Genomic DNA, 16,490 nt, shown 5'->3' with positions numbered 1-16,490 from the left:
ATCAAACATGATGTGTTTTGGGTGAGATTAACCTTAAGTGGGAAGAAAAAGCATTTTTAAAATGACATGTGAACTGAATGCATTTTATATCATGAAATTAAATTAACTTTATATTTATATAGCACTTTACAGTAAAGGGGAGGACCTCATTAACTACCAAGTGTTGAAGTGCATAAAAAATAAATACGTTTGAAAGCGTTCTTCTGATAGAAAAAACGAGTGTATTATCCTGATGGAACAATGCACTAAGAGGTTTATAACCCTTTTGCACTAAATATGGATTTAATTGTGAGTAATGATGTTAGTAATAAGGTACAACATGTATGTGTGTTTTTGTGGTTCCTGACAATGTGTAGATGTTTAAACATGCACCGAGGCAAAACGAACATAACAGGAGGATTAAACGCCCCTTCAGGGTCAATCAGTCAACAACAATGACCAAACAGCCAAACGATTATTTCCCAAATAACGGCATCATTGTTCATTATTATATTATTATCATTGTTGTTAATTATCCATTATTAATGGCATGTGCTTTGGGTGGGATTCTCCTTTAAACCTTCACTTCGAGGCCCTGCTGGCGATGACATCACCGCTGTTGTCAATAATGCGTCGCGAGACCAGAGGGGGAGACAGACGCGCGCGGAGCACGGACAGGGCTCTAGCGTTGCCAGATTGGGTCAGATTTCCCGCCCAATATGGCTACCGTGGCTGCAGCGCGCTCCCAGTCAGGTTTGCCAGATTAGGCGGCCCAATCTGGCAACACTGCCGGGCTCCTCGACGCTGCTGCTCGGGGACCACAACACGGATCGCAGCCGACGGAACGAGAGTGACGAGCCGTGGTATGAGCGCTGCTACAATCCGCTCCAATCCTTCATCCCCTATGAACCTGTCTGACTGACAACCACCGGAACATTATCTCCACTGATCCACCTTTCTGATAAACCTAATATCGGGTGAGTCACATTACGGGGAATGGGGGAAATCGAGGGGGAAAGGGTGGCCGGATTTGCCCGGATCCTTGAGTTGTATTCACGGCTACGAGACAGAGAGAGGGGGGGAGGGGGTCGGTTAGAAAGGACTATGAACCACGGGTTAACTCCGGACAAGGGTGCGGTTACCGGGTTAAACACCCCCGAAACACAACATCCCTATGTCTATTTTCTAGTCTTTTTCGTGTATATTGTGATTAAAATGGCGTGTGGTTCGGGGACACGGTTCTCCGCTGTCCGAGGCCGATACGGAGCGGGTGTTGCGGCTGAGCTAACGTTAACGTTACGCTAATGTAACGTTCACTTTTACGTCAACGTTGACGTTAAGCCCGGTTGTCTCTAACGTTGGAATAAAGTCCGTATCGTTGTACTCGTTTTAGGTTCTTTCTTAATGCGTTTCGCCCCGCTTCGACTGCATCAAATACGGGGGACTGTACTGAATTCCTCCCGTAAAATTGCTACTAGAAACGGTCCAAAGTACCGCTGCTTGCAATGACTGGAGAGATAGTGGACCAGTAGACACTCTGCACACCGTCCGGGGTGGTGCTCACTGAACGGGGTCATTCTCTATGTCTGTCCGCCCTGTGGTTGTATATTTTGGGGTTGGGTGACGGGGTGGATGCTTGGGGGCTGAATTGTAAATCTCCTCATGCTCCGGGTCCCTGAAAGCCTCTCCTAAAGTGTGTGTGTGTGTGTGTGTGTGTGTGTGTGTGTGTGTGTGTGTGTGTGTGTGTGTGTCAGGGCGAGTTGACCGTGTACAAATGGCAGTCCCCCCTTGATGAGGGGCTTGTCTGTCAGGTTAATTAACTCGCAGCTGATTTATGGACGACCTTCTTCTGTACAGCACCAGGAACCCACCTGCTCCCCGGACCTCTAGACCCTCGGTGGTTTTAAAGACCGCAGGACTGCTGGCAGCTTTATTTAGCTGTGTTCAATATTATGGTTGTGTGTGTCCGTGTGCGTGTGTTGAGTTGGTTCCCCTTTTGAAGTGAGACGTGTAGCTGACGTGTTCTGCTACTCGGTTTTGCAGAGTAGACTAATTATGGCTGGCCCTTAAAACGGTCAAAGTACGAGGTCTGAAACCACACTGGTCTCATCCCTGTTCTGGTACCACCAGACCTTCCATTGGTTTGTCCTGCAATGGTATGACCCTTATTGGGACTGCCTAGCATGGCATTCAGAATTTGACTGCTCTGCCTTTTTATAGTTTTTCTGCTGTACTTCCTGTTTCCCAGTCCCAGTGTAGCTATGTGTATCTTGAAGTGCCTGTGGTTCCAAAAGTTAAATTATGATCTCAGAATTCACTGTCCACCCTTGAAAGACAATCTGACAGGGCATGTGTGTTGCTCTGAAGTTCTGTTCACTGCATCCTCCAAGACTTTCCAAGCTTCCTTATTTATTCATTATTCGTTATATTAATCAACCGTATCACAAGAGCCCTGACCAAAGGATTTAATTTATGATCAATATATGAAATTAAAGTAAATTGCATTCGCTGTCGAGTGTTGTGAATGAAGTCATACTTCCAAGAGACCTACAATGACCCACAGTGTGTATCGCGTGTCAGTCTGGGAAAGGTAGCGTAAACTACCTACTAGCAAGTCTTTGGCTGTAGCCTCTCCTGGTTTAATGGACGCTAACTCTTGATTAACCCTAATCCACCGACCCTCAGCACGCTGATTCAGCCTGCACTCTCATTCTGACAGAACAGTGGGACTGAGCATACCTAGCCTGCCTCCTCCCTCGGTGGCTTTGGACGGCCTTAACCACTGACATGATGTCTTTATAGCCCAGTCTGCTCCACAATCATGTGCGTCTGTTGGAAAACACAAGTTTTCACGTGTTTTCAAATTCCTCCACTTGGGAAGAAGTCTCGAGACCAAAGGCTTTGGAACCGATGCAGTGTCGGAGTCGATAGTTTCCGTGCATACTTTTGGTCTGTGTAGAGTAGACATGGCCTTGCATGACGGTAGCTAGGAGTATAACATATTAATGACCTGCTTATACCCTTTGGAAGCTCACGGTTGAATGGTGATCGGGTTCTATTCAGGCCATCGAGTTGATGATTTCACAGAACGGAGGGATAATTGAAGAGTGCTTTGAGATGAACGGCACAACGTCAACAGGAAGTGGGCTGATTTCGGCTGTAGCGCACACGTAGACGGATGAGAGAAAAAAGAAATGAGGTCATGGAGTTATTGTATTTATTTTGTTAGCAACCCCTCAATCACTGACGCACATGACTTTGAGCAAAGTCTTTTTGATGGTATATGATAATGATGTGGTTGCCACTGTAAGTTCAGGATGAAGTTGTTTACTTTCTGTCTCTATCTCTGATAATAGTGCCTTTGTTACATCTTTTAAATGGTTAATGCTGAAAGGGAACAATAAATCCATAAATTATATCAATAAAGTTGCGTGAGCGCCCAGAATGGTTTCAGAGCTCTGACACGGTTACATCTGTCATAGACCGGCTTGCCCTCACTCTGTGTCTCTCTGGTGCTCCACAGTGGAGAGAGAGACACACACAGAGTGCTGGGCCTTGCAATGGCTGCACAATGTTCTGTGGTGAAGAGGATTAAATAAATCATGTTGCTCGTCCAGCGTCACGTGCGCCCTGGCTCCGAGGCCTCAGTCCAACGCCCCAGTGCAGCGCGTGCCAGGCCCCCTCCAGCCCCCGGTCACAGTCGGTCGGTCTCAATACAACACAACCAGGCCTCACGTTGCAGTCAGAGTGGATTTCTACACTAGAGAACCGGGCCTCACGCCACAGTCAGAGTTGATTTCTACATGACACAACACGGTCCTCACTTAACTGTCGTTTTGGATTTATTGTGTGTCCATCCTTCATCTGTCAGTTGATCTTCTCTGTCACACACACACGCTGTACACACTCTCTTCCTGTAAATAAGCCCTCAACCGATTGAATCCTGTTTTGGTTTTGTTGGTGTCTTTTGCCGCTTTTCCACCGACAGTACCAGCTCAACTCGGTTTGGTTCCAGGCACGTTGCATTTCCATCTAAAAAAGTACCTCTTCAATGTGGGCGGGTCTTAGAAAAGAACCTCTCCAACATGGGCGGGTCGTCAATAGGTTTCAATCACGGGAGACGCGATTCCCGGGAAATCTGAATCTGATCAAGACTATTTCCTGATTCCCGGGAAAGGTTATGATGGGAAATAAAATAAAATAAAAAGCGCAATGACTGCGCGTCTATTGTTGTCATACGGTAACATTGATGGAGGCGAAACTCGAGCCCTGGGAAAGGAGCGACACAAACGAAATGGTGAAACGCTGATCCTCGGGAGCGGGTCTGTGGACTCCAGCCACGCCGGACACACACAACCACGCCGGACACACACAACCACGCACGGCCTAACTCTAGCCCCGGGAAAGGAGCGACACACATGGCGAAACGCTGATCAGTGTCCCCCTCGGGAGCGGGTCCGTGGACTCCAACCACACCGGACACAACTTAACTTTGAGTGATTATTCCCATTTATAGCCGCTGGCCAATCAGTTGCCAGCAGCCTGTTTACGTCACACAAGTACCTACTCCGCTCGCTTGGAACCTCAACGGTGGTAGTACTAAAAAAAGAACCCGGTACTAGGTACCGGGTACTTTTTTTGCCAATGGAAACGCAAAAAAAGGCTGGTCGAGTTGAGCTGGTACTGTCGGTGGAAAAGCGGTATTTGTATCTGAAGCCATATTAGATATGGTTGAAGAGCAGTTTATTGGTTGCAACTCATCATGATTAACTTCTCTGGTAGGGAACTCCTTTAATGCTTGGCTTCCCTGCCCACGTTTTTACCTTAACGTCAAATCTACCTTAACATAACCTTTTCATCACAACTATATCTGAACAACACTCGTACCCTTAATGTAACCGTAATGCATCGTTCGTCATAAGATCTGTTGCAGACGGTGAGCATGTGACCTAGTGTTTCATCAAACCAGATTAATACTGTAGAAATACGAATTAATTAATAACTAACTAAACGGTACAGATCTCCATAGGGGTGGGGGAAGGAATCCAGTCCCAACTTTCAAATGTCTTTCTTTTTCTTCCCCCTTTTTGCTCAAGGTTGCTCTGTGATTTGACATTATGCAATCAGTTGATGCAACTATCAAATATAAAATCGACATCTCAGTCTAATTTGCCAAACCGCTTTTCCCATTTTGTACTTGGTAGTGATGGTGCTCCAAACTTCAAAAGGTTACGATAATCTGCAAAACTGAAGGTGTACCCACACAAAAGTAAGGTGAACCAAACATAAATGTAAAAAAAAAACGCCTAACCAGTATTTTACCCCTTCAGAGGCATTTATATCGAAATTGATATAATACCGTACCGTCTATGCCTCAAATCATACGTGATATAAATTTTTGTCCATACCGTACAGCCCTAGTCCACACCACCCAGCTAGTCAAGCCACACTAGTTCACTCCAACCGGCTAGTCAAGCCACGCTAGTTCACTCCAACCGGCTAGTCAAGCCATGCTAGTTTACGCCACCGAGCTAGTCAAGCTATGCTAGTTCACTCCAACCAGCTAGTGGAGCTACGCTAGGTCACTCCACTCAGCTAGTCGAGCAATGCCATGTCGTGGAACACTGTTGCACAGCGAGTTAGAGTTGATGTAACTCTACTAACTGGGAAGGGCTCAATCTTAAGCATTGTGACTTTAATTTGCTGATTAATGTACCAACAAAGAAATACAAATTAAGGTAAATTAATCTGAACAAGGGCCATACTGCATACTAACTAGTGAATCTGCAGAGAGAGGAAGGGAGGGGGGGAGGAAAGAGTATGTTGTCCAGAACAATTATTTGCACTCGCAGAAATGTTCCCAATTATATCTAGGACTACAATTCGGGAGTATCTGTGTCCCAAAATCAAAATATTGAGCCCAGTCAGCATCTGATTGGTCCAGCGGTCGGTGGGGGGGGGCAGTCTTCCAGCTGAAGGGTTCTGAGTTGTGTTCACAACATGCACATAATCACCCAATGACGTGATGTGTGTTGACCTATCAGGTGGAGTATTGGGTGGAGGGCCTGGCCCTGTCGGGGGTTGGACGTGATGGATGGATGGATGTCCTTGGTGCCTCGCTCTCTAACCATCTCTGTGTCGTCTAACCGTCTCTCTCGCTCTCTCTCTCTCTAACTGACTGACTGTCTCTCTCTCGTGTCCTCCCAGCTCCCCCTCGTCACCATGGAGCTTCGAGTCGGGAACAAGTATCGCCTCGGGCGCAAGATTGGGAGCGGCTCCTTCGGAGACATCTACCTCGGTGAGCGGGAACGGCCGCGTCCTGATGCAATGTTTATTCTTAGCCCTAGTCTGCGTTCTGCTGACTGCAGCTGGCCGTGTCTTAGCCACGTCCTTCTGACTGTACGTCATAACAGGTGTATAGTAGAATGTTATTCTTGTGTGTGTGTGTGTGTGTGTGTGTGAGATCGATCTTGGGTCTAATATGGAGCTCTCCTTATTCATGATTATGAGTAGTTTAGAGATGCCGTCTGATGGAGAACTAGCCTCCATGCGTCCCTAATGGCCGCTGTGTTTGTATAGGGGCCAACATCGCCACCGGAGAGGAGGTGGCCATCAAGCTGGAGTGCGTGAAGACCAAGCATCCACAGCTGCACATCGAGAGCAAGTTCTACAAGATGATGCAGGGAGGAGGTAAGGAGACTAGGAGTCGAGGAGACTAGAAGATGACACTAGGTGGTAAGGAGAGTAGGAGGTGAGGATTCGAGGGGGTGATGGGACCAGGAGGTTAGGGACTAGGTGGTGATGAAAATTAGGAGATATGGAGCTTAGGAGATGAGGAGACTAGGGTGTAAGAAGGCTAGGAGATAAGGTGGCTAGGGCTAGCTCACTCTGTAGTTATGATCATACCAGATGCTGTTCTACAGCACTGTATTTGTTCCTGTAGTGATGACCAAATACACAACACTACTAACTGTACTGTAGTAGACGAATGACAACATTGTTGTCGGGCCTGTGTGACAAATGACTGATGTGCGTTTGTCCTTTGTGTGTGCGTCTGTCTGTGTCCAGTGGGCATCCCGTCCATAAAGTGGTGCGGGGCGGAGGGCGACTACAACGTGATGGTGATGGAGCTGCTGGGGCCCAGCTTGGAGGACCTCTTCAACTTCTGCTCCCGCAAGTTCAGCCTGAAGACCGTGCTGCTGCTGGCCGACCAGATGGTAACACACGATACGATGTGTAATCCACACATGAATACAGACACACGCACACACACTCTCTCTCTCACGTGCAAACCCCTGCAGCCTTTAGGTAGCACTGTGGAAATACTGGAAGAGTGAATGACACAAGAGGGCTACCACAGGACAGAAAGGCCTGAGGAGCAGACGCTAGCATTCAGTCACTGACTCACACGGCACCATGAAGCTACATGGGGAAGTCAATGCTAGATAGCATTAAGCCAACAATTTAGAAAGCACAATAATAATGCATAGGGAAGTCAATGCTAAAATTACATTAAGCCAATGACTCATACAGTACCATGAAGCTACATGGAAATTTCAATGCTAAAATAACATTTAGCTAAAGACTCAAAGTACCATGAAATCACATGGGAAGGTCGCTGCTAGATAGCATAAAGCTAACAACTCTGACAGAACCCTGAAACTGTGTAGGAAAGTCTTTGATTAATAGCAATAAAGGTCCTTGCCACTCTATAAGCATCAGTGCACAACATAAAAAACATAAGTATAGATTGAATCATACACATTTTCTCTATTTTGAAAATGTACGGCTGGCAAAGTTAAATGAAGGGGGTGCTTGTCAGTTTGGCAGTGTAGCTGACAGAACTCATGTCTGGTTTGTTTGGTTTTATATGCACAGACGTATCATGTTATTTGGCATGCATGTTAAATTGGAGTAATCGAGGTAGCATCAATTGATTATCAGATCGCTATATGCTAGGCCGAGCACCGAACTAGGCCAACAAGAGAGGTCTGTAAACAAAGGCCAGCACACAGAACACAGACGAGCAGCATGTGATGGCAACACGGGTTACCAATGTCAAGGTCAACGTTCACAAACAGGATGTTCACACAGGAAGATATTTAGATTGAAGCTGAGATTATTGTTAACTGTTAAATGGAATGATGATGTAGTCACCGCATAGTGGTGCTGGTCTGTATTTCCCACTGACTGTGCTCCAGATATTACATGATTGTCCATGTAGAAACCGTGCTAGATGGATGAGAGGTACCAGTCAAATGAAGTGACTGAGAGGTACCAGTCACTTATCAGATAAGTGCTGTATAACATGGTCATTCTGTACATTTAAGCGACAATGCAAGGGTCATTTGAGTGATGCCATATAGGAAAAGCTTATAGGTTATACATTGTTATTAGTTGGGTGGCTGTTTGACTCTTGTGTGCAATTTTATGTGTTGCTTTCAACATTTGTGGACATGAGTTTCAAAATGTAATTTATTTTTTGCATCATTTTGAAACTTAAACATGATCCAATAAAAGAAAACGTCAATTGGCGTATCATTCCAGTCTTGAGAAAATAATTATCTAGATTCTCGATTGCATTTGAACTATTCTGCTAAATCTAATGGTCCCACATCTGTTCTATATTGATTATATAGTCAAAAAAAGGGGCACCCCGGTGGCTCACCAGGTAGAGCGCATACCATTATGGCTCAGTCCTGAACGCAAACCGGGTTCGAATCCTGCCCGTTGTCCTTTGCATGTCCTCCCCTCTATCTCCCATACCGTACTCTCTATCTCACTCTATAATAAAGCATAAAAATGCAAAATGCAATGTTTTTTTTGTTTTGTGTCACATTTTCAGCAAAAATTCCAATCATGTTCCTCCCCCAGATCAGCCGCATCGAGTACATCCACTCCAAGAACTTCATCCACCGCGACGTGAAGCCTGACAACTTCCTGATGGGCCTGGGCAAGAAGGGCAACCTGGTCTACATCATCGACTTTGGCCTGGCCAAGAAGTACCGCGATGCCCGCACGCATCAGCACATCCCCTACCGCGAGAACAAGAACCTGACTGGCACCGCGCGCTACGCCTCCATCAACACCCACCTGGGCATCGGTAAGAAGCACCCACACTGCACCAACCCATACATCCCCCCCATACAGCGATGTGGTTATCTGACCGAGGTCTCTAGGATCTCAGTTGGTCCATACTCAGTTTGGACCATGAATAAAGACAGAAATCAAGCACTTTACCTTTTCACGGTCAATTTGTGAATAGTTGGACAATCCTATAATGATGCGATCACGATATATGTCTGACAATATATTGATTATCGCTACACCCCTAGTGTAGTACTGACTAGGATACAAGCACGTCCCAGCTCCATTCCTCCCAAACTGCAGGCCATCTTCACCCCTCGCTCCCCCGTAACGGGCTGGATCTGTTTTTCATCTTAAGTGGCTATCAAGTTCCTGCTTTCTAATCCAGTTGTCCACTGCTGTAGGCATCCACAGGATTCCCTTACCCCGACCTGCTCACCAATGTCTCTAGATAGACTCACTGCATCTGCCTAATGAAAAGAAGTAGTAGTAAAGTATGTTTCTCTGGGGAAAGCAATGGCTCATGAGAAATGTCTCTGCGCAACCTCAACAAGACTTACCTGAAATATAGAAGAAGGTGAGCTAAAGTTCAGCTAGTCCCCCCCAGGGGGCCTGGTGAGGGGCTGATGGTGGCGGATCCCTCCCCAGCTGCAGGTAGGGCCCTGCAGACATCTCTTCCTGCTGCCTGTCGCCGGGCTCCGTCTGAGACCCTGAGTCATGGCAGCTGGCTCTACATCGTCTGCACCCCCCTCTGACACCGCTGACACCCCCGCCACACGTTCTCCCACTCCTCCACTGGCGCTCTTCTAAAAACCTGTTGCTTGTCTTGACTCCGTAGCATCTGCTGAGGCACCTAATGATGCCTCCTGAATATGTTAGAGTGGGCTCAACTCCCACGCCGTGTGTGTGTGTGTGTGTGTGTGTGTGTGTGTGTGTGTGTGTGTGTGTGTGTGTGTGTGTGTGTGTGTGTGTGTGTGTGTGTGTGTGTGTGTGTGTGTGTGTGTGTGTGTGTGTGTGTGTGTGTGTGTTTCACTGATTTACAATGTCAGAAAAGCTGGTCATGTGTTCAAAGAACCTGACATTTATGGTCTGCACTGTCTCTCCTCTCGCTCTGTGTGTCGTCGTCCCCCCCCCCCGGTCTCTCTGTGTCTCCCCTCTCCCTCTCTCGCCCACAGAGCAGTCCCGGCGTGACGACCTGGAGTCCCTGGGCTACGTCCTGATGTACTTCAACCTGGGCTCGCTGCCCTGGCAGGGCCTCAAGGCTGCCACCAAGAGGCAGAAGTACGAGCGCATCAGCGAGAAGAAGATGTCCACGCCCATCGAGGTCCTGTGTAAAGGATACCCATGTAGGTCTATAGATATAGGTCCTGTGTAAAGGATACCCATGTAGGTCTATAGATATAGGTCCTGTGTAACGGATACCCATGTAGGTCTATAGATATAGGTACTGTGTAACGGATACCCATGTAGGTCTCTTTGTCACTTTGGATAGGTGTATGGCATGTATTGTTAGGAAGGAGAAAAGAGCCACCAGATACAAGATGTCATGTGTTTCGTTAAGACTCCCTCTTCCGCCTCACGCCTCTTCATGTCTGACCCTGCAGCCGAGTTCTCCACCTACCTGAACTTCTGCCGCTCGCTGCGCTTCGATGACAAACCCGACTACTCGTACCTGCGCCAGCTCTTCAGGAACCTCTTCCACCGCCAGGGCTTCTCCTACGACTACGTCTTCGACTGGAACATGCTCAAATTCGTACGTTTGCCACCCTTTGTCGTCCTGCTCTCGTCTTCTGGATTTAGTTTTTACTTTTGTCTGGACGTCATCCAAATATAACGTCCTTGTTTTGAGTATTTATATATCTTTGTAGAATAAGGGTGCTTTCACACATACAGCATTTAGTGCGCACTAAATGAGTTTGGTCCCTTGGTTTGGTACGTTTGCGTTGGTGTGAATGCAACCGGCGCACTTTGGTGCGCACCAAATCTCCCTGAAGAGGTGGTCTCGATCTGCTCCATCTCCCTAAATTTGGTGCGGTTCCTCTGGTGTGAAAGCAACCGAAAAAAAATGGTCCAAAACGATGCATTGTGGGTGTTGGGAGCACGGAATTATGGGTCAAATTATTCATTTTTTATTTCCTGTTGATCTCACGCTTACCCATTTGTTTATTCATCGGCGGCTCGAGATGAAAAAAGCCCCAAAACCCTCAAACCATGGAGAAACGTGGACTAGTGAGGAGATAAAATGCCTCATAAATATTTGGTTGGATCAGCACATACAGGAACAACTTGCCCCAACCAAAACAGCGACGTTTATGCCCTATTCAGCAAGCAGCTAAGGGAGAAAGGTTATCTGCGGTCATTCAGGAGGCGGGCACGTCTCTTCTGTTTGAAGTGGCGAGCAATGCGCCGTCGGCGACTTCAATGCATCATGACGTTGTTTTCGAGTCGCAGCCGCGACTCATTTTCAAACTGAATAGTTTGCTGAAAGTTACCGACACATACAATGTAATAGGAGAGAATCAGCCCCAGGAGCGCAACGAAGATCTGTCGCTCCATTTTTGTTCTCGGAAGTGCCCCGTGAGTGGCGCGAAACTGGCGTAGTTTTTGCAGTCTATTTTGGTTTGTTTGGTCTATTTTGGTTTGTTTAGAAATATGCATATGTGAAACCGAACCGAACGTCTGTTTGCTCCATTGTATAATTTTTTGGCCTGGTGCGGACCAAAGCAATCAAACTATATGTCTGAAAGCACCCTAAGCTGGCTTTAAAAAAATAAGTTATGTACAGTATACAATGACGTTCTAAATGTGTGGTTTAGACGTTTCTAGACGGAAATATAAAAATATATATTACAAATAAGTAATACAATGACATTTCTAAATGTGTTTCCCGGTCTTCTAAAAAACCAAAAAACATGCATTTAGAACATCATTGTATAACTAATATGCAAAGTAAATAATATTATGTGTGATATTTTAATATTTCCATATTAAACGGAAAACCAACCCAGCAAACTTCAAACCGTAACTGAACAAGAAGAGACGTAATTTCCCGCCATAACACCAACTGTTTCCTTTGATGTCCGCGGCAGGGGGCGAGCCGGACCGCCGAGGATGGCGAGCGGGAGCGCAGGACGGCGGAGGAGCGTGACGACCGGGGCGCCCCGCAGCGGGGGTCCGCCACCAGGGGCCTCCCCCCGGGGCCCAACCCTCCCCCCGCCAACAGAGTCCGGCACGCCGCCGAGCAGGCCCTGTCGAACCCGGCCTCACGCGTCCTCCCGTCAGGTGAGTAAAACCCTCCCCAATGTGTGGTTTCTATGGAAGCTCTAAGCGGGGCGCGTTGGTGTGGCGAGCAGATCATGGCGGGCAGCATGTGGCTCAGGAGGTACAGCGGGCTGGCTAGTAACCAAAAGGTTGCTGGTTCCTCGGCTCCTCCTAGCTGAGTATGGAGGTGTCCTTGAGCGAGACACTCACCCTAACTGCTCCTCACCAGCTGGCTGTTGCCCTGCTAGGCTGACACTGCCGTCGGTGTGTGAATGTGTGCATGAATGGGTGAATGTTATGGCAATATTGTAAAGCGCTTTGAGTGGACACTGGTTAGAAAAGCGCGGTATAAATGCAGACCATTTACGACCTCCGTCTCCCTCTCCAGGCAACACGTCGCCGCGGGCCATCTCGCGCGCGGAGCGGGAGAGGAAGGTGAGCATGAGGCTCCACCGAGGGGCGCCCGCCAACCTGTCCTCCTCCGACCTCACGGCCCGCCACGATCCCTCCCGCATCTCCACGTCACAGGTGGGATTTATAATGACGCCTCTTATTTATAGAGGCTAGCCCTTTCAGAGTAAAGTTATTGAGATTGGCCTATTATTGCTAAGGAGCAAGGAGGAACTATGACAGACGGCTGCCAAATGCTAACAAGCTTCTATTGATGATGTGCGACTAGGGCTGATAAACTAATTATTTTTGTGCTAACGTGTTGCACTGTACTTGCTGAGCTTTTCACTAGCATGCCAGCATATTGTGCTAGCCTGTTTTACTAGCTTGCTAACATTTTGTTTTGCTATCCTGTACTAGTATGCTCAGATGTGACGCTAACCTTTAGTGCTGGCGTACGTGTCTAACCTTTAGCGCTGTAACGCTCTTATGCTCGCTAACGTGTTGGGCTCCTGTGTGCTGCAGGTCAGCATGCCGTACGAGCACATGGGGAAGTGACGACCTCCGACCCGGTCGCGTTGTAAATTTAACTTTAACAGGTGAGGCCCCAGCAACACCCCAGCAACACTCATGTCCACAATGAACCACTCAGTTACCTGGATGTCATGACATTTACATTTAGGGCATTTAGCAGACGCTTTTATCCAAAGTGACATACAATAAGTGCATTTGTCCGAAGAAGAAGAGAAACCAGAATGTATCGTCAGTACAGCAAGGATGTTCATGGAACCAAGTGCCAAGCACTAACAATCTCTAGGTTAACCCTAGGGATGTAACGGTTACCGGTGTAATGGTAAACCCTGATAAAAATGTTGTCAATAACAATTACGTTTTAATTTCAAATAAAATTATTCTCTCGGTGGATAACCGCGCCCGCGGTGTGGAAACCGTGTGCTTAAATCCTTCCCAGCGCTTCATCCGAGCAGTGTTTATAATAACGCCGTTTTAAAAAACGGTGTTAGGTAACGCTGTTATTTTTTCAGTAACGGGGTAATCTAACTAATAAATTTTTCCGTTGTTACAACGCCGTTACTGACAGTTAAATGTGGTGCGTTACTATGAATTGATTTGAATAAACTGTGTAATCCGAACGCACCCCTGGCTGCACACACAAACTGCTAGTGAGGAGACCAGCTGGTTTAACAAAGAGATAAGCGATTATGATTGGCTAAGGCAGAGTCATGTTTCATGGTAGCCAATCGGAGCCTGTGTTTTTACACAAGCCAGGATACGTGTGCCACACGCACACCAAACAGATTTGATGAAGCAGTAGAAATGGCGAGTCCGGAGCAATCCGATGAAAAGTTGGCATTTTCAAGGTGGAGATATAAGCACTACTTCAAATTCATTGAGGTCAAATGCAAGAATGTGCAAGTGAACATTATGTCCAGGAGCAAAGACTTTGTCGACATCCGTTGTAAGCAACTCTAATTTAATGAAGCATCCCACAACGACACACGCATCTACAAAGCTACTTTTTTTTTTTTACAGTAAGGCAAATAATTACTTTCCCTGGTAACTAGTTAGTTTTATTATAGAGTAATTCAGTATTATTTATTTTTTGTGCCAGGACATACAATAAGTCTTGTATATGTTTACTGTTTCAGGGCTCCAAGGACTCTGCTCGCTCCTCTGTTTTAGTTTTGAAACCTTTTTTCTTTGCTTTCCTCTTCCTGGATGACGTTTGATTTGAAACATAATTTTGCCAATAAGAGCGATTTGATCTTTTCCGGGAACGGACGGAAAATCCTGATGTGAAGATCAAGTCCCACGGGCCCGGTAGCGGACCCCCAGGACCCTGGGTGCCCACCCCACCCCCCCTCCCCCTCGTCCCTTAACAAGCAGTCCTAGACTCTGGTTCACATCCACCGCCGCCACTCCTACAGAGAGGAACACTGGATCTCTCATTAACCACCCCAGGGTGACCCCGTCTCCCCCATCCCACCGTCTCACCACAGAGACCTGTCTGTCGGATGTCACGTGTTGGCGACGTCATCACAGTAGCCACGGGCAGCCAATCCCGGGCGAGAGCATGTATCTGGGCGGGGACAAGATCTCCCGCTTTGCCGCCTTGGCCCGGATTTTGTTTTTATACTGTTTAAAATTGCATTTTTTTAAACAAACTGTGTAATCTGTTACATTTTTGTTTTATAGAGTAGTATCGGGGGGAAGGTGATGGGGGGCGGGGTATATGTAGGGAGCCAGGTCTGTGAATGAAACCTTATTGGTGGATGCACCCTTGTAGCGATTGGTTGGGTCAGGGCTAAGGATGAGGTCGCTGATTGGAGGAGAGTACACCAGTATACTGTACTGGTTCTAGACTGGAGGACATAGCGGACGTAGCTATAGAAGGTAAGACGGAATCGGGAAGGAAGAGTAAGTGGTTTTTATTAGCTGTGGTGCCGTCGTGGTTTATTGGTGAACTAGCGATAGGTGCTCTAGCCATTCACAGAGACACACACACACACACACACCCAGACACAGACACACACACACACACACGTCATTGCGCTGGGTGGGTGAGACTGAGCGAAGGTAATACAAAATTTAAATATTGTAAAGGCACACTAAAAGCTTTTTAGTGAGGAGTCTTACTAGATGTTGGAGTAAATAAACATTGTGACTGAAACTCACATTTCAGCTACATTTTATCAGTTTCAAATGATGGTTCTCAATGTCAGCTTTTCTTTTTTTGGTTTCATTCAGTTGGGGCAGAACGGCTTTTAAGTTTAAAAGAGGGGGGGAGGGGAATTAAATGTAGTTTTTTCTTTTATCTTTTTTTACTTAACTGTATATATTTTTTTAATTTGTGTAATGCCAAACTGTGGTTGGTTGTTTTAAGATGTGTAAAGGAGGAAACTGCACACTGAAGTGTAGGAGCATCAGGGCTGAAAACATTGATATTAGGCAGGCCTCCTGGGGTCACCACCGTTACACTGCCCACTGGGTCTCTACCATATAATGTATTTATTTAACGTGTCATTTGTCCGTAGATCTAAAATCTGTCATTAAATCCCGTCTCTTCTTTTAACATGCCTGTAACGATCGTGTTCATTACTCTCATCTCGCTTCACTAATCCTCACGTTTGTCCACCTCGGATGATGAAATAGGTATTCTTATTTCCCTTGTTACAACCTTGTTCGTTCGCTTATACATTTTTTTTTAATCTCCCACAATCGTGTTTTTGGTGATGGATTTTAACGCCCATTTAACTAGATGTCGTTTTAGATTAAAACCATAATGATCTGTTCAATGTGTCGCGGTAACGTCTGTTTCTGGCCATCGACCCAGGGGGCAGTGTAACGGGGTTGTCAATAGCAACTAGAAACGGTTAGGTGGGCACTGCGGGAAGTCAATTTATGTATTGTGTACCGATATCTTGTACAGTTCTTTAACACACTTTAACTTTATTTACAACAGTATTTGTGTATATTTTATGAAGTAATAAAATGAATGAAAAATACGTTTTGCATGTTTTTTTGTTAACCTTTTTTCTTTTGCATTTTAATTCAGATTCAGAGTGTTTTTACACTTTGAATATACATGGTGTTGGATTACCTTTTCGTTTCACATTTGTTTGTGCATTTGGATGATTGCACAGACCATGCTGAATTTGAATCATGACACAAACTGCATTGTGTTGTGGAGTCAAAGCCTTTTGTTGACAATGGGCAGATGGGAAAATTGGGGAGGAGAGAGTGTGAGGAACATG

General features: G+C 46.4%; 1 protein-coding gene across 2 annotated transcripts; it reads left to right on the top strand.

The window, feature by feature from the left end:
* The first annotated feature begins 809 nt into the window (after positions 1–809).
* On the top strand, positions 810–16,215 carry LOC311405294 (casein kinase I). 2 transcript variants are annotated; one of them, XM_084488841.1, is made up of 11 exons: positions 810–956; positions 6,187–6,277; positions 6,559–6,669; positions 7,048–7,196; positions 8,854–9,082; positions 10,242–10,412; positions 10,671–10,819; positions 12,156–12,348; positions 12,716–12,855; positions 13,243–13,316; positions 14,385–16,215. In XM_084488841.1, the coding sequence occupies exons 2-10, from the start codon at positions 6,202–6,204 to the stop codon at positions 13,273–13,275; spliced, it is 1,251 nt and encodes a 416-aa protein (XP_084344967.1). In that variant the 5' UTR covers positions 810–956; positions 6,187–6,201; the 3' UTR covers positions 13,276–13,316; positions 14,385–16,215. The 2 variants fall into 2 exon arrangements, with proteins under 2 accessions (XP_084344967.1, XP_084344966.1); XM_084488840.1 differs by lacking the exon at positions 13,243–13,316.
* Positions 16,216–16,490: the final 275 nt, after the last annotated feature.

The sequence above is a fragment of the Micromesistius poutassou genome (assembly GCF_964030765.1).
Source record: "Micromesistius poutassou genome assembly, chromosome: 1".
In the NCBI taxonomy this organism is placed as follows: Eukaryota; Metazoa; Chordata; class Actinopteri; order Gadiformes; family Gadidae; genus Micromesistius; species Micromesistius poutassou.
The sequence above is the reverse complement of the archived record's forward strand: the minus strand, read 5'-3'. Positions and strand labels throughout refer to the sequence as shown.